General features: G+C 35.8%; 1 protein-coding gene across 1 annotated transcript in view; it reads left to right on the top strand.

Moving 5' to 3' along the window:
* itpr2 (inositol 1,4,5-trisphosphate receptor, type 2) overlaps positions 1-23,653 on the top strand; it is an 89,989-nt gene that overhangs the window by 55,384 nt on the left and 10,952 nt on the right. The window contains exons 38-55 of the mRNA XM_079621073.1: positions 1,250-1,352; positions 1,446-1,633; positions 1,716-1,896; positions 4,812-5,056; positions 5,399-5,599; positions 5,772-5,882; positions 6,103-6,198; positions 6,377-6,493; positions 11,730-11,840; positions 11,976-12,168; positions 12,264-12,389; positions 13,250-13,425; positions 14,629-14,793; positions 15,514-15,697; positions 16,652-16,726; positions 18,873-19,003; positions 19,306-19,471; positions 20,764-20,924. Coding sequence (XP_079477199.1) covers positions 1,250-1,352; positions 1,446-1,633; positions 1,716-1,896; positions 4,812-5,056; positions 5,399-5,599; positions 5,772-5,882; positions 6,103-6,198; positions 6,377-6,493; positions 11,730-11,840; positions 11,976-12,168; positions 12,264-12,389; positions 13,250-13,425; positions 14,629-14,793; positions 15,514-15,697; positions 16,652-16,726; positions 18,873-19,003; positions 19,306-19,471; positions 20,764-20,924 — 2,730 coding nt within the window. The remainder of the gene's footprint in view (positions 1-1,249; positions 1,353-1,445; positions 1,634-1,715; positions 1,897-4,811; positions 5,057-5,398; positions 5,600-5,771; positions 5,883-6,102; positions 6,199-6,376; positions 6,494-11,729; positions 11,841-11,975; positions 12,169-12,263; positions 12,390-13,249; positions 13,426-14,628; positions 14,794-15,513; positions 15,698-16,651; positions 16,727-18,872; positions 19,004-19,305; positions 19,472-20,763; positions 20,925-23,653) is intronic.

Here is a 23,653-nt window from a genome sequence, read left to right on the forward strand (position 1 = left end):
TCAGCATCATTACTCCAGTCTTCAGTGTCACATGATCCTTCGGAGAGCATTCTAATATGCTGATTTGGTGCTCAACGTTTTTTATTATTAGTAAGAAATAATTGATTCCGGCCTGTTGAATTATTAAAAAATTAAAATATTGTTCAGATGATGTATTTCAAGACATTTGTCAGCTTTTTGTTCTTAAAACTCCTAACCCTAATTTCTTACGCATCTAATCACACACCTCCATTGCTAAATCCAAAATGTAATTTTAGAGCTAGTAACAGAAGCTTCAGCCACTGATAGCAGACTAATGCAGATATTAATGCTATTATTAGAGAGAGAGAGAGAGAGAGAGAGAGAGAGAGAGAGAGAGAGATTAAGCTTGTGAATTACAACAGTGTTCGGCAGTAGCGTCTCTACTAGTAGCAAAACTGTAAGTTTATCTGCTTCAAGAACAGGTCTGTTATTTTGTGACAAAAACATGGAAATAATTTGTTGTTTTTATCCTATTGTTTACTATATTTATTTGCTTGGTCAGTGTCGTTGTGGGTTTTGGTTATTTTGCTGTTGTAGGCCGTAAGGACTTTATAAATAAATGAAATAATTTGGTGATGTGAAAGGAGCATGTAACGCGGTCAAGACCTGCGCGGAACTACTTTAGCCGTGCATTTCCCTGAAAATAATAGAGTGCAACAGTTGGGTTCCTGAAGTAAAAACTCCATTCATTTTTGCCATTGGCAAATTCATTTTAAACAGTAACTTATTAACCTTTAAAGACAGACCTACTGTGAGCTACGAGGTTGTTAATTCATGGTTGCCTATGCCGAAGCCGTCAGCCCGCATTATTTCAGCTTATTTTTAAAATGACAGTGTTTAACAGTTGAATTGCTGGTTAAAAACCACATTACCCATGATGCTGGACGGAAATCTACACCAGAGAGTTGAAAAAGCAACACACTCCAAAATAGTTCTTTAGCTCCGCCCATTTACATGAAGCACTGATTCTATATATATATATATATATATATATATATATAAAGAAAAAATATATGTACAGTTCTGTTCTTTAAACAAAATCATATTATTTAACTATAATAAAGGTTTTAATAATTTGATAATAAAAGTTATAGAACTGTACGTCTGTCTACCTATATATGGGGTTTCTTGAACATTTAGAATAATTTTCATGACTGAAAAATCTAAAGACATGTAACATGCCATATTTTGAGGATGACTCAACTGCCTTTCTCTGTTGTTTCCTCAGGGTACCACACTGAGGAAGAGTCTCCTTACACACTACTTTGGCAACCAGCGGCCCCACAACAAAGCCCTGGATTACAGCGGCGGGAGCAGTTCTTCATCTGGAGGTCTGGTACACAGATGACCATTAGAAGAAGCACAGTCCGCTCACCATATACATCCTGACTCAACAGTGTGTTTCTGTGTACATGTGTGCCTAGGTGGCTCTCCTGGGCAGGACTCCGATAAGCCAGGCACTAGCGTAGCAGACATCCAGTGTGCGCTGGATAACGTGGGAGCGTCCGAGCTGGTCATCGACCTCATCGTCAGCACTAAGAATGACCGTATATTTGAGGAAAGCATTCTGCTGGGCATTGCACTGCTGAGAGGAGGGAATACACAGATTCAGGTATATAAAGGTGATGTTACACTTTCACAGCATGGCATCCATAAGATCCAGATGATGTCATTTCCTTCATGTCTCCCTGCAGAACTCTTTCTACCATCAACTGCACAAGCAGAAGAAGTCCGAGAAGTTCTTCAAGGTCTTCTATGACCGCATGGAGCAGGCTCAGAAAGAGATCCGCTCCAGTGTGTCAGTCAACATGTTTGAGCTCAGCTGCAGGAAGAGAGAAGAGGAAGGAGAAGGCTCTGGAATCAGATATAAGAAAGGTGAACTTCCACTTTCTTTCATTGGAAAAAAGTTTTTTTTAAGACCATAGAAGGTGAATATGCTGAAAAGTATGAAGAAATGTTGGGTCATATTTCACCCCAAAATCAACAGAACAGTATAATAATAGTTTGCTTTAATGAAATCAAGCAAGTTATTTATTTATTTATTTATTTTCTTATTATATATTTTTTTTCCCTCTCCCCCCCCCCCCTTCTATTTTCTTTTTGAGATTGACTCGGGAATGTTTCTTTGTATGTTTTCAGAAGTTCATGCTTCATACTAAAATACTGTAAATGAGATCAGAGATAATACAGTATATCTAAAGATTTGCCATGGATAACAGATTTATTTATTTCAATACAAGGTTGATAAATGGTCTGAATGAAAATTTGGCTGAAAACGCTTTTTAAAAAGGCTTTTTTGGCTTTTTTATTTTAAATTAGCTTTTTTGTATAAGTGTATTGATATTGTACTTTTTAATGATACTGAATAATAAAAAATACAAGTCAATACAAAAAAAATAACCACACTTTTATTGAAAGTAACACTAAAATTGGACAGAAAATATATTAATATTATATCTCAATGTATTATTCTATCAACAATCAGATTTAACAGATTTACTTTTTGACCAATTATTCAAATAATCTATAGTCCAAAGCTATTATTATCAGAGTATGTGAGCAGATCAGTGAACGAGAGGCTAACGTGGTTTTCCCAGTGTTTCCCAGCATGACTATATACACCATGTTACATCACATTAGGGCTATTGCAGTCAGAAACAAGTATAGACCCACTACTTCATAGACATTTCATTTTGGCGCATTATTTGAGTGGTCGTTGCTTTTCCAATGAGAATGAGCGGTACATGGGTGGAGCGTTCGCATGGGCCGTAAGCAGCTGAGCTTTGCACAGCGGAATATTGAGCAGAGCATCATAACTCGCAGTGATACCGGCGAGACTGAAACTTGAGCGAGGGGCGGGGAGCCATATATTTTCTGACATTTTTCTCTTTCGGCCAAAATGGCAAAAATTTCGGTGCATCCCTATTTTAAACAGCTGTGGGCTATGGACTTATTTTGTATATACTCACTAAGATGCTGCATTTAAACATCAAGCTCTCTCTCTCTCTCGGGTCGAAGTAAAATAACTGAAAAATTAAATGTTGCTGTTTTTCTAACTTTGGTGCCTTGGTGGAAATGTATCTCCAACAAAGGAAGGCCGCAAAAGACCACAAACCAGGTGTGATGTCTTAAAGCCTAAAAATAAACCTTTAGAAATCACTTTTAGTCTCTTGCTGAAAATAGAGATGTGTCCTAATTGCAGTGTTCTGCTTTATCATGTTTGGACCTAAAAAGAATGACCTAGACTCTCTAAATGATGTGCTATGTCTGAACTAAAAGTATGTCATTGGTCCTGTGAATAGCCTGTTTATCACAAACAAGTGTGCCTTAATGCATAGCTAATCATGTGATTGCAGTTCAGGCCGGAGGCAGCGTAAATGAAGGAACAATCGGGCATATGAATAGTATCTGTCCCCATTTCAACTGCTGTGCTCCATATCCTGTCACATGAGGTCATGTGAGGGGTAGCTGGCGCTTTATCAAAGGCCTGCTGTTAAAAAGCTGGGTTTTCTTTAACACTTCTCATCGAGAGAGGAAAGAGATCACATTCGCCTAGTCAAACAGTGTGGTGCAAGAGACATGATTGTTTGATAAGGAGAAATGTTGTTGACAGTTACATGGCAATTAAGTTTTGAATAATAATATTCAAATGTGTCTTAATATGTATCCAAAAACAACCAAAAATATATATTTCCTTCAAAAGGAGTATCTACGACTTCTCATGGATGACTTTGGATTGGTATATCAATTCTCTAGCATGCTGAAGAGAACTTAATCCGTATATCCTGCAAGAATTTGTCATTTATTGAAGATATATATACATTGTCGGGTGTTTCTTACCACTATAGACATTAAGGGGGGCTTAGTCTATCAATATCGGGTTTTCAGTTTAAGTTTAAATTTAACAATCCACATTTGCACGTAAAGTTTTTATGTTTAAAGATTTGCATATAGTTTTGGGACTTAAAATGAATTATTATGCACTAGGTCAACAAGAGACTGTCTTTGAGTGAATCAATCACGAAGTCAGTTCCTCAACCGATTTGTTTGAAAACACTGATTCACTCATGATTGAGTGAATATAGATTAATTTGCTTAAGCAAATCGTTCAGTAGTGCTGATTCATCAGATTGTGTCTGGTTTTATTTGAAAATATTATTGTCATAGCTTGTAATATTGTCTCTGAGTTTAAGTTGTTAAATATTCTATAACAACCTGTTTATTGAACTATAATATAAAAGTAATTCCAATAAATATCAGCCTGTGGCTTTATGCTTATGACCGAATCACAGCTCTTGATTGTCTGATATATTGCTTGATGTTGTGATATTCATAAATATATTTTGTCTAAAGTACTTACAGGTACAGTACCTAGTATGGATGATGGAATTTGAATTGATCTTTGAATAATGTTTTGCAAATATTCTTTAATATTACATCCCATACAATGTTGTTATAGTTAACTAAAACTAAATTAATTCAAAATAATTGAGTTATTGAAATACAAAAAAAATTAAAAAACATAAATGAAATGTTTCCTTGGATAATAACCGAAACAAAATAATTACAAAAATTATAAAACAACAATTTTATTTTACAACTAAAACAAATATAAATAGAAATATATTTTAAAAAAATACCTTAAAAAAAAATAACTTAAATGTAGGAAACAATTTTTTAAAATGAAAATATAAAAATAAAAGCTAATTCAAGATATTGATGAATACTAAACAAAACTGATTCCGTAACAATTTAATAATCAGAAGTTAATTCTCTCTTGTCTTATGAAGTTCGAGGCTCCTTACACCTCAGAGAAGAGATGCGGGGTCAGCTTAAAGATGCCTCCTCGGTCACCTCAAAGGCCTACAGCATCTATCGCCGGGAATTGGACCCCGAGATGGAGCCGATGGTGTCGGGACAGGACGGGATGGAGGACGTGGTGGAGGAGACTCAGATGAGCCAGGCCATCATCATCATGAAACCCATCCTACGCTTCCTTCAGCTGCTCTGTGAGAATCACAACAGGGACTTGCAGGTAGGTGATGCAAATCTTCTCTCATTTTTATTCGTCCAATTTTTCTCAGCTTTAGTTTGTTTGACTGTAAAGTAAACCATTCCAGTGTGCTTAGAAGTGAAAACCAGTGACGCTGCCTTTACAGTGTCAAAAATCATAGGGCTTTAAATTAGTCCTTTTCCATTGTGAGAACAAAAAGCACCTTGATGTTTGAAAAGTAACAATTTTTGTTGTGCAGATAAACATCTCAAGGGACCCCTGGCCTAGTTATGGACGAGTCTGTCTGAATTGAGATGCTAATTACTGCTACTCAGGACTCGACTTGAGTTATTAGTCCAAATCTTTCTGTTCTCTTGTATACAGAACTTTCTGCGAGATCAGAGCAACAAAACCAATTATAACCTGGTGTGTGAGACGTTGCAGTTTCTTGACTGTATCTGTGGCAGCACAACGGGAGGACTAGGGCTGCTGGGGCTCTACATTAATGAGAGTAACGTATACCTGGTCATACAGACGCTTGAGACCATCACAGAGTACTGCCAGGGTCCTTGCCATGAAAACCAGGTATTGATTGTAACATCATCCTCATTGGAAAATGTGTCCAAGTGTTAGATTTGGTTCCAAAATGTATTTATTTCTAGCTTTATTAAAGATGCAAAAATAAGTCTTTTCTAAATGTCTAAGACTTGATAAATAATAGTTTGGTATCATAGATTGTGTATTTCCTCCTCCACAGTCTTGCATAGCAAGGCATGAGTCAAACGGCATTGACATCATCATTGCGCTCATTGTGAATCCAATTGATCCGTTGGGAAAGAACCGACTTGACCTTGTACTGGAGCTGAAGGTACTTGTTTGTTTCCAGTTAATCACGTATTTTGAATAAGGGGGCAATTGATTTATAATACAATTTTACAGATAACAAATTGTTTGGAAGCATTGCAAATTTTTTGATTTGGCATGTAAAAACATCTGCACTTTAAGCACCAGGAGAAAAATGTGTGAATATTCTTAACTTCACAGTAATTTATTCTAAAGAGGCTCTTTTCTTTACAATTAACAATCAGAACAATGCATCTAAACTTCTCTTGGCCATCATGGAGAGTCGTCATGACAGCGAGAATGCGGAGAAGATCCTGTACAAGATGAGACCCAATGAACTGGTGAGCTCATCAGGATCATATAATATTGCTGCTGTTGGATGATACTGTATATCAGCATTCTTAGTACCTGAACGAACTGGTGTGCAATCAATAAATATGGTTTAGATCATCTGTTATCAGCCAAAACATGTCTGTTCTGTGCCATAAATGCAGTAATGCTCTGACGTCACATCTACAGGTTGATGTGATGAAGGAGGCTTACGTTCAAGGAGAAGAGAGTGAGATTGATCAAGAGACATCAGATCACATCAAACCTAAAGATGTTGGCCACAACATCTTCATCCTGGCCCATCAGGTAAGATTTAAATGTTTAATGTGAGCTACCAAGCAGGTCTTTGTTTACATCAGGGGTACTTAGAAAGACTGACATTTTGCTTTGTTAAACCTTTAAAATGGAATATTTAGCTGGCTATGATAACTAATCAGTACAGCATTGATTGGTGGAGATTAAGGGTACTTGAGCATAATGAAAATGTTGGGAAACGCTGGTACTATATGTGACAATATAACATTTAGTGAAGTGATAGAACACATTGCAATATCTGTTAAAAGCACAAACCTACTGAAGATAACGGAGGATTAGATTGAAAGTTTGCGAGTAGTTCATGGCCATCAACATGCTTTTCGCCATTTAAAAAAATGCCTCTGAAGAAGGGTTAAAGGGATAGTTCACCCAAAAATTATTTCATTAATTACTCACCTTCATGTCGTTCCAATCCCATAAGACTGTCGTTCATCTTCAAAACACAAATGAGGATCTTTTTGATGAAATCTGAGAGCTTTCTGTTCCTCCATTGACAGCTACGCAACTACCAGTTATATGTACCCTGGAAATCCAGAGTTCTCGCGAGAGCACAAGTTAAATTTGCTCAGCGAGTTACTCTTATAGCGAGTATAGCTTAAGTTGGACCCAACTTTTCAAATGTAATCAACGGTTTCCTAAGTACTATGTGTTGCGCTATTTAACATGACATTTTAATTATATTATGCCGAAATGAACGAAATTACTCGAAAAAAGATTCGTTCATTTTGCTGAACGAGATTCAAATACCCGAGTCAGTAAAATGATCCGAACTTCCCACTACTACTCCGCTGGAAGCTAAACGCATGGGGCTTAGTGATGCGTCACCCCGTGTATTGTTGTGATTGGTCGTAGTGTTAGCCAATTGCGTGCGGTGAGATTTTCAAATGCATGGTTGGTGCCGCCCCTCGAGCTGGACGATTTTCATTAATCTTTCAGATTTAGGTCTGGATTTCCAGGCTAATTTATATATGAATAAAAGCCTAAATTCAATCTGTTCATCTTATAAAGCGATCAAGTCACTTTTTAAAATTTTGACTAAACCACTCAATTCATATGGATTAGTTTTACTAAATTTTTGAAGCGTCAAAATGGTAGTTGCATTGCTGTCAATGGAGGGACAGAAAGCTATTAGATTTCATTAAAAGTATCTTAATTTGTGTCATTTCCGAGTAATTAGCAACAGAATTTTCATTTTTGGGTGAAATAACCCTTGAAGGCCCCTTGTGAGGAAATTCTCAAGTTGTGCATTTCTCAGTTTCAATCTTCTCTTTCACTTCCACAGCCTCAGCCATCTGCCAGACAGTTTATATCTGGCTGCTTTCATAATGACATTACTTCAGGTGTTCATTTATCTCGGTATTTTCAAACACAAAACAAATCACATTACACAGACGACTGAGAGAGAACACCAGTACAAGTATGCATAGTTCTCTCACTGTAAGCTTTGCTATTGCAAACACTTGCCATAGGTTCAGTGATATTTTTGTATAAAATTCAAGACTTTTTTTTACGCAGACCCTTTGGCTATTTTAGATTGACAACGGTTTTGAGACGGCTATGACTATATGATCTAGTTGGGGAGATTCTACTTCACTTGGACCATTTGCACAATGTTTGTCAGTCTCATTTTCCTGTGTAAATTCTCACTATTAGAAAACAAGCAGGGCCTGAGGACATAAAAATCGAGCAGAGAAAGAAGGAGAGGGAGTCAAAGGAAAGGAATAATCCCTTATTTTCTAATTTCACTGGCACTGAGAAATAAATAAACAGAAATTACTTTAAAGGGGACCTAATATGCAACATTCACTTTTACATGGTGTTTGAACATTAATGTGTGTCGACCTATAATGGTGTAAATCCACCTACCGGTACTCCTTTTTTTTTATATTCCCCATAAAGCATTAATAGTGTGTTAAAATGAGTCGTTCGTATTTTCTACACATTGTGACGTCAAGACTGGTGACCGAATCTAACCTATTAGCTTAGATCCTCCCCTGAGTGAGCTGTACACCGTCCACCATGTTTATATCCTCGCTAGTGGAAACACAAGAATGTCTCTCAACTACATGATCAATCTAAATGTTCTGTTGTTGGCTGTATCATTGAACACCGAACACGTTTTTCCATTCCACTGCCCTACTTTTCCATTGCTTTTCTATGTAAACGCGCTAGGCAGATGTGGTTGACCATTGCGCTCGTGTCTCGAATCTTCACAGTGTCTCGCGCAGGAAACGGCATTCTAAAAATGCAGCACTAAAGTTAAAAGTTTAACTTCTAAAAAGTGTGCCTCAACAATGCAAAGTCTGTATAGTGCATTTTAACATAGAAAATAATGGAAAAGCAGCTGTGTGGAAATGGCCCCGTGTTGTTTGTCCAGTTTTGTTGTTGCCGGAGTATCTGAGGCACAATCTGTAAAGGCACACCTCTTCTGGAAAGGGGGGCAGGGAGAAGCAGCTCATTTGCATTTAAAGATAGACACACGAAAACAAAATTAAAAAGGGGCGTTTTGGGCATGCTATAATAAATGATTTTTGGGGTATTTTGAGCTGATACTTCACATGACACATACAAACTGACACATACTGGGGACACCTGAGACTTATATTACATCTTATATTAATAGGTGCTTAAACATTGATTAAACATGTACATTTATTAATGATTACTGACATTTATTTTTAATTAGTGGTGTTTGCTAAGGCAAGTGTCACTGTTGCAATTGTTCATACTTTGAATTTACAGTTTTCTATCAAGTAACCACCCAGAACACAAAAACAAATGTAGTTGCATAATGCTGCGGATGGTTTGAAATGTCGGTTTTGGCAACAATTAAATGTTCTATTTAAAAATGTAATTTTTAAAATAGTTTATTCATGAAACTTATGTTCGTGAGAGAGCGCTCTGTAAACATTCTTGGATTGTCACGTAGAAATGTGTGTAAATTTACTTCGTACCTCAGGAAGGTCAATTGAATAGTGATACTGTAAACGGTTTTGACAAAGAACATTCCCATGTCCTTTTTTCCATTGTGGTTTCAATTTCTTTTTGTTTGCTCAGCATTGTTGGCGTGTTTTTTTTGTTCGCTACAGTGCTGAAAAAACAACTGCCAAATACAAGATCCTCCTGTGTTTACTGGGTACATGACAAAGTAAATGACATTGTTTGGTGTCAGTTTAGCTCTCTATTGCGTGTCTTGCTCTCATCCAGCTCTCATAAACAGATTCCTGATGTTACTGTAGCTTTGATCTGAAATGAAAAGAACACTGTAAACATTTTTGGCTTAGACCTCAGTGAGGAGACAAAGTGATTTCACCTTCAGTGTCTCAATGCGCACATCTTTTGTGTTCTTTCAATGTGTGCGAAAACAAGCATGTAAATCCCTCGCTCCTATTTACCGTGTTAAGGCCATTATGCGATGAAGGAAAGCTGAGGGTGTGGAATGATTGCTTGTTTGTCTCAAGGACTTGTCCTTGTTTGAGGTTACAGAGTGACCCTCTGCCTTTTTAGAAAGACTGGTTACTGAATAGAAAAGTAAGTAGTTTGATTCAATAGACTGAGCGGCCACCTTTATGTATAAAGTACTTTGTTTTTTTTAAGGAGATGGTTCTTTACTTAAATGAATTGCTTGGATCTTGCAGAGCGATATTGATAGTCCGTTGCCCTTTGATCCCGTCATCTGTTGGAAATGATTTTCCGAGCGCTGTTTTTGATTAGGTTGTCTCTGGATGCTGTTGTCTCACTAATGAATCTTGGCCACATCACTGTGGGTATTCAGTCATTGAGATAAACATCAGAGTTCTTCTGCGTGGGCTCATCTTAAAATGTTTTGATTTTGAAGTAATCCGGTTGATCAGTCCTGACCTCTTATGAATTGACTCATCCAGGGGTTGCATTGGCATTATGAAACTTCTAAATCGCTAATGTGATCTGTGTTAGACAAATCACCGATGTGTCACTAATAGATTAATGGTGTTCCTGCAACTTCAAGCACTTTGTCTCAGAGGTTGACTTTTATTAAAACTAACAAATAGTAGGTTTTTTTCGATTTTTTTGTTGTTGCTATTTTTCAAACGTGTTGATTTTATTGAAGTACTATTGTCTCAAAGTCAGACTTAAAATTTTAAACTAAGAAAGTCCATTATAAAATGTAGTTATTACATCTAAATCTTGATCTAAATAAAATAAACATAAACCATTTCAATAATTATTTTGTGAAAATGATATATATATATATATGTATGTATATATATCTCATTTGTATATATATATACCGTTTGTCAAAAACTGTTATTCACAATATATATATATATATATATATGTGTGTGTAAATTAGTAGCCTTTATATATATATATATATATATATATATATATATATATATATATATATATATATATATATATATATATATATATATATATATTTTAATTTGTGTTTTATATCTATGTATATTTTTTACACAAATTATGACTCCCTCGGTTGTAGCATTATTTCCACCATATCAGATCAAACTCGATATGAGAAAAACATTTCATATGAAAAATAAAGAAAAAAAGATAAATATCACTTGAAAACACTCTTCTTCTTCTTTTTTTGACTGTCCATCATTTTCAATCATGTTGGAATTTTTATTTAGTTATGCAAAAAGTTTTTAAAAATATACTTTTTTTTTAATTCATGAAAATTACAATTACTTTAAATAATTGTTATGCAACTAATTGAATTTAAGGGCTAGTTTACCACAAAATGTTGTTATTCACAATGTTTGGATGAATTTTGTTTTGTATGTTGGGTATCTTGCCACCGTTATGGTCCATTTTGCTTTTACTTAATAATTGTGTATTAGCATACATAAAATTCTAGCTATGAAATAAAATTTAGCAAGACAAAATAGAGGCCATTTTATTACAAAAAATAAATTTCCACATTCGTCATTTTCATTAAACAATGTTATAAAATTTTACGTATAATTTGAGGTAAGGTGAAAATGAAACTGTTTGTGGAATGTTCATGTTTTTAAGCAAAACTTACAGAATTCTCCACTGATGGACATTATTAGTAGACAAAAACTAAAAACAAATTTAAACATGAGACAAACTTAAACTAGTCTGTTTTCTAAAAGTCCACAGGGCCACAAGTGGCCATATTTGAAGAATCACCCTGATATGGAGCTGTTGTTTCTGAATCTGTTGTTTTGACTGAAGTGTTTTATTTTATTTTTATGACCAGTTGGCACGCCACAAAAAAAACCTCCAGCAGAGTTTGAAACCTGGCCTAGATCCCAGCAACGAGGGAGAGCGAGCGCTCCGATACTACGCCAACCACACTGCTCAGATAGAGGTACGACAATTTGAGAGTTTAAGATAACTGCTTCATTTAATGGCTTCTCTGTAACTTTATTATGACACATTTGACCTATTTACATATCGTTGCTTTCATCAGAGATTTTTCTATATTTTTTCATTGCATTTTTAGATTGTTCGTCATGATCGCACAATGGAGCAGATCGTGTTTCCTGTGCCCAACATCTGTGAGTACTTAACAGAAGAATCAAAAGTGCGTGTATTCACCACCACAGAGCGAGACGACCAGGGCAGCAAGGTCAACGACTTCTTCCAGCAGTTTGATGACCTCTACAATGAGATGAGGTGGCAGAAGAAAATAAGAAGTGGGTTGTTTTCACTTCGCTCAAATGTAACAATTTATCACAAGTTCGAGTCTGTGCCAGAGTTATTATGCTGATGTATTGGTGTGTGTTTGCAGATAATGCACCACTTTTCTGGGTGTCGAAACATATATCTCTATGGGGAAGTATCTCCTTTAACTTGGCTGTGTTAATCAACTTGGCTGTGGCTCTTTTCTACCCATTTGGAGATGATGGGGATGAAGGTATACGGCTTTGATTCTTGACAACTAAAAAGTTGCATAATTATGGCCCTATGATTTCACAAACGGAATCACGTAATCTATTCATAAAAATTCAATTGACTGTATAAAATGGAATGTCACTGAATTTAGCAAAAATTTGATGAATAAATCAGAAATACACATCAAATCGTAAATGGAATAGTGTTTGTGAATATTAAATTTAGATATGGAGTTTGCATATTCTGTGTGAATAAGCGGCACAGTTTCATCTCCTACACATACTCAAGTACACAACGTAGTGTTTTTGTGAAGTTTCATATAAACTTATCTAGAGCTGCTCTGAGAGTCACTTAATCCAGCATTTCACCTTTTCATTTAATAAAAACGAAGCTCTTTAATACAAACTGCTGAAATAAAGGTTTGGTTTAACTTGAACAAATGACATGATTATATATTGTACAGTAGAATGTACTTCTTAAAATAATAACAATAATACAAGTTTTTAAAACATTATTTTAAAAGTATATCACTGTTTTTCATCCATGTTTTTAATTCATCCATGTTTTTAAACCCATTTAATTGCCAATCTCTGTTGTGCAGCACTTTGTTTAAAAAAAAAAGGTTACTTTGAATGTGTTTTTGATGATACATTTGTAGTAAATAAAAAAGAAATCCAGAAAATTTGAAAATAGAATTTCTGAAAGAAATACTACACATTTCATATGGCATTCTTGTTGTTAAAATTGTAATAAATAATTCTTCTGGATTCAATTTTAATGGTTTAAAGGATAATTTAATAATTTGAGTCATTGCATCATAATGATATTAATTTAAGGGGTAGTTCACCCAAAAATCATGCAGTTCTTTGTTTTGTCTGTTAGGTATCTTGCCTCCATTCTTGTCGGTATTGCTTTGGGTGGCAGTGGTCGTGAGCACCTTCACATTGTTTGTTCTTCCCCGGCGTGGAGGTATCCTGGCGTTCCTGGTCGCCGTCATCTTCCGCTCTATTTACACGCTGGGCTTAGGACCCACACTGCTGCTTCTGGGGGCCACCAACGTAAGGCAAATTCATTACTAACCATTCACGCTTCATTTAGCCCGTCGGTATTCAGCGTCCGTGAACTGATTAAGTGTCAAAGTGCATTTTACATTTTATAAACCAACCGGACTTTCATTAGAAAAGACCGTCCACTAACACCTCATGTCTGCTGATTAATCGTTAATACCTATTAATTACAAAAAGCCGCTCGATATCTGGCTAAATATGAAAGATGGCAGCAGAGGATCTAGCGTTGCCATTTTGCATCAGTGTCAGTTACATGTATGATGACAGAAGCGGCTGATGTGCTTGATGTGCGGTCAGATAAGAAATGAGAGTGATTTCATGCCTCTCTCTCAGCCAAATGGAGCTCCAGCCTTCAAACTGCTGACACGTCCCTCTGTTGTGTCAGTCTGTTTGCGTCTGTTCAAGCTGGCGTCTCCTCGGCCATCATGGCACCACATGAAGGACCAACAGAGACATGTGCTGAAACAGATTCTAGAAGTCTGGGATCTGTTATACTAGACGCCACTCGCCACATCTTCTAGTAGTCACCACAAACCACGTTTGTCCTCACTGCAAGTGCGGACCGTATATATTTTCTTTCACCTTGCTCATGGTTTTGAGTAAGTACTAGCTTTCTAAGTGACGCTTGAATTTGCACTAAATTCAAGGCTTAAGGCCCGTTTCACTTCATATGTTTACTGATCAGATTGACTCTCTGTAGCCTATAACACGCTCACGTTTATTTTTGGGAGAAGTAAAATTTACATATGTGGCTCCCAATAACCAGATGCATTTACAATTGTCCAGTTTCGTCTGGAATGAGTCTTACACCACCTCCTGAAGTCGTTTGATCGGATATATAATATATCCATCTCAAAAGCGTTTCGGAGGGCATTTACAACTGGTCTCCTCACGATTGGATAGCTATCTGATCATGAAAAAAACAAGTATAAACAGGCCCATATTTACTTACTTTGAAGATAACAACAAATGATATGGAAACATTTTCCTTTCATTTTTAAAAGATATTGAATTAAAAGCCTATTTTTCCCCAACTATGCATGATTTATATGGTTTAGGTGCATTGTTATTTGCATTTATTGTTGTTTTTTCTTTGCTATGTGTGAAAGGTGTTTGTATTGAAGAATGTTTAATGTGATTGTTGTAAGGATCTATTGCTGTCGGGTAGCTTTATCTTCTTATGTCTTCTCACAGCTGCTGAATAAAATCGTGTTCCTGGTTAGTTTTGTGGGGAACCAGGGCACGTTCACACGAGGGTACAAAGCAGTTATCATGGACATCTTCTTCCTTCTGCACGTCGGTTACGTCATTGTGTGCATGCTGGGTCTGTTCGTGCATGAGTTCTTCTACAGTATCCTGGTACGATTTCACACTTATTTCAATATTTTTTTTTTTATATAAATGAAATTGATTTAATTCTTTTTTTTTTTTTAAAGTGTGCTCCAGGAATGTATTTTTATGGCTGTAAAAGTTGTTCGCTTAGGATATTAATAATTAAATAGATAATAAAAGAATTTAACACATTTACAGATTTTTTTTACTATTACAGTTTCTTTCTGGCTTCTAAAAACTGGACAGAAATTATGAGATTAGTTCAAATTAATTTTATTCTATTGGCAGCGCTAGTTTTAACATTAAGAAATAAAAAACAAATGTTTTTGTGTACACCGTTTTCTTTTAATGTGTTTATAAAGGTTTCTTATATGCTCACTAAGGCTGCATTTATTTGATCAAAAATACAGTAAAACAGTAATATTGTGAAATATTACAATTGGAAATAAACATTTTTTTTTTAAATATATTTTAAAATGTAAATTATTCCTGTGATGACAAAGCAAATGGTCAGTATCATTACTCCACTCTTTAGTGTCACATGATGCTTCAGAAATCATTTTAATATGCTGATTTGGTGCTGAATGAAATTATTATCGTTATTAACAGTTGTGCTGCTTAATATTTTGTGGAAACCGTGATGCATTTTTTTTTTTGAATGGAAAGATAAAGAACAGCGTTTTAATAAATTATTTATTTTTGTAAACCTGTTTGTATAATATTCCTGTGTCTTTCCTTCTTCTCTAGTTGTTTGATCTTGTGCGTCGAGAGGAAACGCTCCTAAACGTGATGAGGAGTGTGACAAAGAACGGCCGCTCCATCTTCCTCACAGCTGTTCTGGCTATCATCCTAGTCTACCTCTTTTCCATCGTGGCCTTCCTCTTCTTTAAAGATGACTTCCTTATGGAAGTAGACCACCTCCCTTCTTTAAGTAAGCATGAAGTGTACATGATGTCCCCGTCACGCTCTTTGCTGTAATGGCCTCCTATCTTTCCAGCTGCACATTGCATAGAACTTGTGGTTTTGGTCTTTCGTTTCATATTTCCCAAATGTTCTGCACGGATGAAGTCATTATCATGTGCTAATGTGCAACCCTGCGTATCGCATATGTAAATGACTTGGTGTGAATGCCAGTAAAATGTCTCTTTTAGTGAGAGTAGCACATCTGCGATGAATTCAGTGTGTACATGTGGATGCGTGACGGTGAAGATATTCTGTGTGTGTGTGTTTATATGAACACATGGCCATGTAGCGTTGTTGAGATAGGAGAGGACCTGCTAGCACATGGCACCTGTTGCATAACCCAGCAGTGGCCACACTCCCTTATGTAATCACTTCCTCTGTGCACTGCAGCACTGCACGAGCACTGGGGACAGAAAGGGCACACGTATACACTGGAACACAACAAACATGATTTAATAAAGCTTTTCTATTGTGAAAACTAGTGCTGTCAACTCGAATTAATCGCGATTAATCACATCTAACATAAAAGTTTTTGTTTACATAATATATGTGAGTGTGTATATATATATATCCGTCTATGTGTGTGTGTACGTGTCAATATATATACATAGGCACATACTGTGTATATATATATATATATATATATATATATAAATATATGTGTGGGTCTACAGTATACACACCCACTGACATACTGTATATACACACACACATTATGTAAACAAAAACTTTTATGTTAGATGTGATTAATCGCGATTAAATCGATTTGACAGCATTAGAAAAAACACTTTCAACTTCTTCAACTAAAATAAATGACCATAAGCTGAATCAAATCAAACTTTTAAATTCACAAACGCATGCTATGAATGTTGATTTGAACATTTTGACCCAAAAACTCAACTGATGAGTGTTTGTTTTTTAGAGAGGCCAAATGTGAAGAAGTCTATGAGCTGTCTGAGTGAGTCCTGTTCCAACTCCGCCTTTAGTTCTCACCACGGTAAGTCACCTCTGTATTTGTATTTACAGTGACAGCGCCCCCCTCAAAAACTTTCTGGACAGTTAGGCCACACTTAAAATGTATGAATGTCCTTATAAACAGCAAAATGTCAAACCAAGTGGCATTTAGTTCAAGAAATGGCGCGCGAACACACTTTTCAGGCAAAAAAATTCACAAATAGAAATATAAAATAATAATAGTGTGAGAAATTAAGATGTATTTGGACACTTTGTTTTTTAGTTGTGAGAAATGTTTTTGCAGATGCCACATGATCTGGTATATTTTTTTGCTAATGTAATGACATTCATGCATTTTTAAAAGTGATTTAGGTGTTACTTAAGTGATACTTTTTAGAAGCACAGTTTGCCATATTGATGTCCCATCAAATGGGACTTCCATTCTACAGCTGTGCTTGTGTTTTGTTAGACTGTAAAATCCTGGACTCGTGGATTTAATTGTGTAGTTTGAATGTCGCATTGAGAAATACATCAAGAATAATTCAGCATTTACTGTGCAGCACTGCAGTTTCTCTTGATTTAACCTGTCTCACCCTTCAGCTGAATGTTCTAGCATAAACTGCGTTAGTGGCGGCATGTCGTGTGATTTGTGTGTGCTTGTGTTTATGGTTTTTGAAGTGTATGTTTGTGAAAGGCTGGTCCTGTGTATTTATTATAGAGGTTAAGGTGCTGAGATGACGTGTGTGTGTGTGTGTGTGTGTGTGTGTGTGTGTGTGTGTGTGTGTGTGTGTGTGTGTGTGTGTGTGTGTGTGTGTGTGTGTGTGTGTGTGTGTGTGTGTGTGTGTGTGTGTGTGTGTGTGTGTGTGTGTGTGTGTGTGTGTGTGTGTGTGTGTGTGTGTGTGTGTGTGTGTGTGTGTGTGTGTGTGTGTGTGTGTGTGTGTGTGTGTGTGTGTGTGTGTGTGTGTGTGTGTGTGTGTGTGTGTGTGTGTGTGTGTGTGTGTGTGTGTGTGTGTGTGTGTGTGTGTGTGTGTGTGTGTGTGTGTGTGTGTGTGTGTGTGTTGAGGAGATGACTCATGTGCTGTTTTTTTTCTGCTTTGCCCTGGGAGTCTTTAAAGATCACCTGTACTTCTAGATATCAACACGTGCGCACTCTTTCTCTCACACGCTCACCCTCTTTCTTTCTTTCTTTGACCTCTCCCTCACTGTCTCCATCTCGGTGTCTCTCATGTATTCCTTACTTACCTTTCCACGCTCACTCCTTCAATCTTCCTGTCTTTCTTACTTTGTTGATGTGTCTTTTCTAAGTCTCTGCTCCTGCACACTTTCTTTTAAAAGTCTAATGGCCTTCTCAAACTGTGTATATAGATTACAGTGGGGCCAAAAGTCTGAGGCCATTATTAAAAATCCCTGTTATTTGCATGTGATGGATAGATGAATAAATGGAATGATTTATTGATGGAGCAATATGAATTTATAAATATGAATGATTCTAAAAAAAAAAATCTGAATTTATCATTTTAAATGTAAATATTTAAAGAAATATATCTTAAATATAATAATAATTCTGAATAACTATAAATCTAAACATACAAGTAAAATATAGTTATAAGACTGAATTATATAAATAAGTAATATCCTCAATATTAAGTAATTCATCAGAATATCTAATTATAAGTCTAAATATATAAGTAAAAATCCTGAATATAAAATAATTAATCTGAATAGATAAGTAGAAATCAAAATAAAGAAATATTTATGTATGTATGTTTATCTATATATATCTCTCTCTCTATATATATATATATATATATATATATATATATCTCTATATATATATATATATATAATATATAATATTGTATAATATATATATATATATTATTGTATAATATATATATATATATATATATATATATATATATATATATATTATATTGTATAATATATATATATATATATATATATATATATATATATATAAAATATATATATATATAAAATATTGTGTGTATATATATATATATATATATATAATATTGTATTATATATATATATATATATAATGTTTTTTTTTTTTTGTGCATAAATATATATTGTATAATTGTATAATATTCTTGAATATATAGTTACAAATGTTTAACACTATTATGTTATCTATGTCTGTATATTTGTGTGTGTGTTCATCCCAGTGGAAGAAGCGGATGAAGATGGTACAGAGCGTGTGTGTGACACCCTGCTGATGTGCATCATTACGGTTCTGAACCACGGGCTGAGAAACGGGGGAGGAATCGCAGATGTTCTGCGCAAGCTCTCCAAAGAGGTGAACAGAATATCATCAACGCAACACATTCAGACATGAGATACGCCAATAAATCCTTCGTGGCGTCACTAATACTGTCAGTATAATCCACGCAGGCATCTGTACATCATGCTTTTACAGACCCCTGCATTCATATCTGTCTATATTCTTTGAAGCGATCTTTTTTGTGGATGATTGAAAACTGCTGATCAATAATTTGATGATAAACTGCATTTAGGACTTATTTTGTAATATTTCACTTTTACAGCCGAAATATATAAAGTAAAATCTTAATTTATAACCCCCTCGCTGTTGATCCTCAGGAGCCCATGTTCCCGGCACGTGTCGTGTTCGACCTCTTGTTCTTCTTCATTGTCATCATCATTGTATTGAACCTCATCTTTGGTGTGATCATTGACACTTTCGCTGACCTGAGGAGTGAGAAACAGAGAAAGGAAGAAATTCTGAAGACCACCTGCTTCATTTGTGGTACGTCTTTCTTAAAGGGAAGTGGGGAACATATTATGAAAAACACGATTAACTAACAGAGGTTAGCTAATCATAACAGTGTTTGTTTCTATATTTTGTAGAATTTCTGAACTAAAATGAAAATGAATAGCAGGATTCATGTACTCATTAAACAATCTTTTCACAAAATCACTGGATATTTCAGTAAAATTTAAATGAATTGTTCTTTATATCTCAAAAGTGGAAATTCTGGGTTAAATTGAGTACTATGATGGAGCTCAAAGAGGACCCAATATTTTTTACATTTTCAACTTTCTTTAGTGTGTAATGTTGCTGTTTGAGCATGAAAAAGGTCTACAAACCTACAAAGCCCATTTCAAAGGGACATCAAATCTTCCAGGAACGCATATGTCACAGTATTCCACATTTAAATAATTCCCGCCGAAGGCATACACACACACAAAAAAACGTGGCCTAGTTGAGTTGCATTAGTAGTGTGTTGTAGTGTGTTGAAATTTGCAGTTATGGTAAGAGGCGACATTTACGAAACATACTCTAAGCAGTTGGCCAATCACAACACACTGGTCCAGCCGACCAATCAGAGCACACTGTGCTTTTCATAAGGAAGGTCTTGATAAGAGACCGTAACTAAACAGAGTTACTAAAAGACGAAGAAGAGGGGTGCTGCAACAATGTAAAATATGTGACAAATAATGTTTTTTGAACATTCAAGCATGAAAATCTATTATAGTAGACTCCAAAAACAAAATCAAGACTTTGTAAAAGGGCATAATATGACCTCTTTAAGATTTCAGTGTATTCCACATGCATAAGTTACTTTAAAGGTACAGTTGCAAAAATTCTTAGTGAGGGCTGAAAATTGTCAGGTAAAATTTTTTTTGTCTATTTTAATGCAAAAAATGAAATGCTACAAAAGTGTAGAATATCACAGCTTTAAACACGGGTCTTTTCAACATCTGCACACCAGCGAAACCTCTTCGAATGGCTTGGAACTAGCCAGTGGTGCGGCTCTAAGCAGATGTCATGCCCTGTCACATTCTGTTACTCTGACTGCCTTTGAATTTTTATATGAGGTCTGTGACAGGCCTTTTTATTTGATGGATTCAACTATGATCATGGTGACATTTACTCCACTGAAGAGGACATAAAGACCATGTTAGAGAAGAACAGATGTGGGGGAAAGTTTTATAGTGACTATAAACTGGAATACCATGAATAAAACAAATGATTTTGACAGACGGAATGGCTTTTCTTTGAAGAATCATTCATTCTTATTATCTGCTCATCTTCAGGTCTTGAGAGAGACAAGTTTGATAACAAGACCGTGTCGTTCGAGGAGCACATCAAGTCAGAGCACAGCATGTGGCACTATTTGTACTTCCTGGTCTTGGTGAAGGTGAAGGACCCCACCGAGTACACAGGGCCCGAGAGCTACGTGGCCCAAATGATTAAGGTTAGTCCTCTGGCACAGTTGGTACCATGATACAGCGACTCCTAAAATGTATTTGGACACTTTGTGTCTGTCAAACGTTATTGGATCATGTTCATAGTTAATGTGTTGAATTACATGGTTGCTCTAATGGAACACCTGTGTGAACCTGACTAGATACACTAAAAATCACCAGACCACTAAATGTAAAGGCCTAACAAATGTCTAACAAAAAATTGTTTTATGAGAAAGCATAATTTGTTTATTTTCATATGTAATGCAGTGAAATTCCGACATTTCAAATTTCCAAATACTTTATTGGAGTCCACTGTATGTCAATCAGCATGTTTGTTTTGTCTCAGTCAGTCATCTCTGTGACGTTATGTCTGACATTGTTGACATTGTTAACTCTCCTGAATAACACAAAAAATATTAAAACACATAATTGTGGCACAAAATAAGTTTTGAATAAGATTCAATAAGATTGAACTTGATTCATGAACTTGAACTGTGTGTGTGTGTGTGTGTGTGTGTGGGGGGGGGGTGTGGGTGTGGGTGTGGTCCTTGCAAAACCTACAATACGGGGACAAAATGTTTACACAACGATGGCAATATCCGAAGTTCTTCTCCTTGTGTTTTCAGGACTCGTGTTTATATCTCTGTATCTGACTCCGAGTGCACTGTTTTCAGTAGGCGCCAGCTAAAGGAGACCGTGAACTTCCTTAAAATAAGAGAAAGACTCCCTTGATGGCATTCCTAAAGTCGTTCGATGTGTGTGTGCTCTAATTTGTTTGTTTATATTTGTGTGTGTGACCTTCTCTTGCTCCTGCTATCTCACAGAGCGTACTGAAAGTAGTGTAGTAATTAAAGCCTTCGTTAAGACTGCTTTTTCTCTATGGTAATGGGCCGAGTGGGACTAATGTGTATCGTGGAGGGTAGGAGAACAATCTGTGTGGTGTTGTATAGAAATTTCATATTTTCTGCACCAATGGTAGTGTGCAAAATTCTGAAAAGTGTATTAAAGGGTAAATTTACAGTTACAGCAGTCCGTTAATATGGGTATTACAAGACAATTAAAAATTATGCCTACTTAGTACTTACACATATTTTTATGAAAATTAATTATAAATCAATATTTTTTTTAAATGGAGAAGTCGGAACAGGTTTTGCAGGAATACATTTGCAAGGAATTTGATTTCACAGCTGTTTAAAAAGTATTGCAGGACACGAAGTGTGTGCATGAACTATGAAGAGTCTAAAATATCACATGATTGATTTGTTTACCATTTTTTGGTTAAGGTATCTTTATTTCATACCCACAGGTAAACTTGTTTAGCAGATAAAAATAATCCGGTCATCCAAAAAATTTTAATAAACATAGGAGACATAAGAAACAAAACAAAAAACATTTCACCTACAGATTAACAAGTAAAACATACTAGTTACATAGTACAGTAAATGCCATACTTCCATTTGTGTTATTTTAAAGTTTTGATGACTTTACTGTAATTCTTAAATGTGAGTTCATGTGTCCAAAATATACACTACCATTCAGAAGTTTGGGGTCTGAGAGATTTGATATATACTGTAGATCACTAAGGCTGCATTTATTTGATCAAAAATACAGTAAAAACTGTAATATTGTGAAATATTACTATTTAAAACAACTATATTTAAAAATGTAATTTATTCCTGTGATGGCAAAGCTGAATTTTCAGCATCATTACTCTCCAGTCTTCAGCGTCACATGATCCTTTAGAAATCATTCTAATATGGCAATTTGTTGCTCAAGAAACATCAATGTTGAAAACAGTTTAAAAACAGCTTTTTTGTCAGGCTTTTTTGATTAATAGACATTTTTGAAACATTATATGTCTTTACTGTCTCTTCTGATGAGTTTAATGCATCCTTGCTGGTTAAAAGTATATATTTTTTTTTCTTTTAAATCTAACTGACCCCAGACTTTTTCGGTAGTGTATTTAAATATATATTTTTTTATATGTAGATGTTGGTACTGACAGAAAGGAGTGCAAACACGGTTAATCGGCTAGGCTTTAGCGGCAGATGCTGATCATCTGAAAATGGCCAAAGGTTGGTCAGTTTATCAGCCTGGCCAATAAAATGGCATATTAGTAGTAGACTAATGTTTGGATTCAGTGGAAATCTACAGAGCTTTTCTCGCTGGATACTGCATGCTCAGATTCCATGAAGTCCTGCTGATGACACATTGAGTTCTATTAGTACTACATTAACTAATTACTGTGTGTTGCTACAAACACAAGGGCCCTTATTAAAGCTGTGAAGGGAGAGCTAAGACATGGAGAGCTAAAGCTGTGAAGGGCGACGCATAACTAAGGGTTGTTTAGTTTCATCAGTGTTGTTCTTCTGTCTCATGTAAGGACGGGTTAGGAAACCGTAACTGAATGCAAAACACTACAGCCTGGCTTTTAAATTGTTGAGCGTGTGTGTGTGTGTGTGTTTGTAGACTCCATTCACCTGAAAACACAAGTAATGCAACTCTCTGCAAAAGCAGCACGCTCTAGATGCTTCTCTGCTCATATTCAAAGAGAAAACACTTCTAGAGAATGACACTTTTTGAGCACAGCACAGTTTCAACTGCAGGTTTACATTGAAGCAAGTGTATGTGTGTGTGTGTGTGTGTGTGTGTGTGTGTGTGTGTGTGTGATTATCACTCACAGGCTGCTGGAGAAAAAGTGTGAGCAGGTACTGCAGCAGTCACAGCATTATGTAAC

This window comes from Phoxinus phoxinus, assembly GCF_949152265.1.
Source record: "Phoxinus phoxinus genome assembly, chromosome: 8".
Lineage (NCBI taxonomy): Eukaryota > Metazoa > Chordata > Actinopteri > Cypriniformes > Leuciscidae > Phoxinus > Phoxinus phoxinus.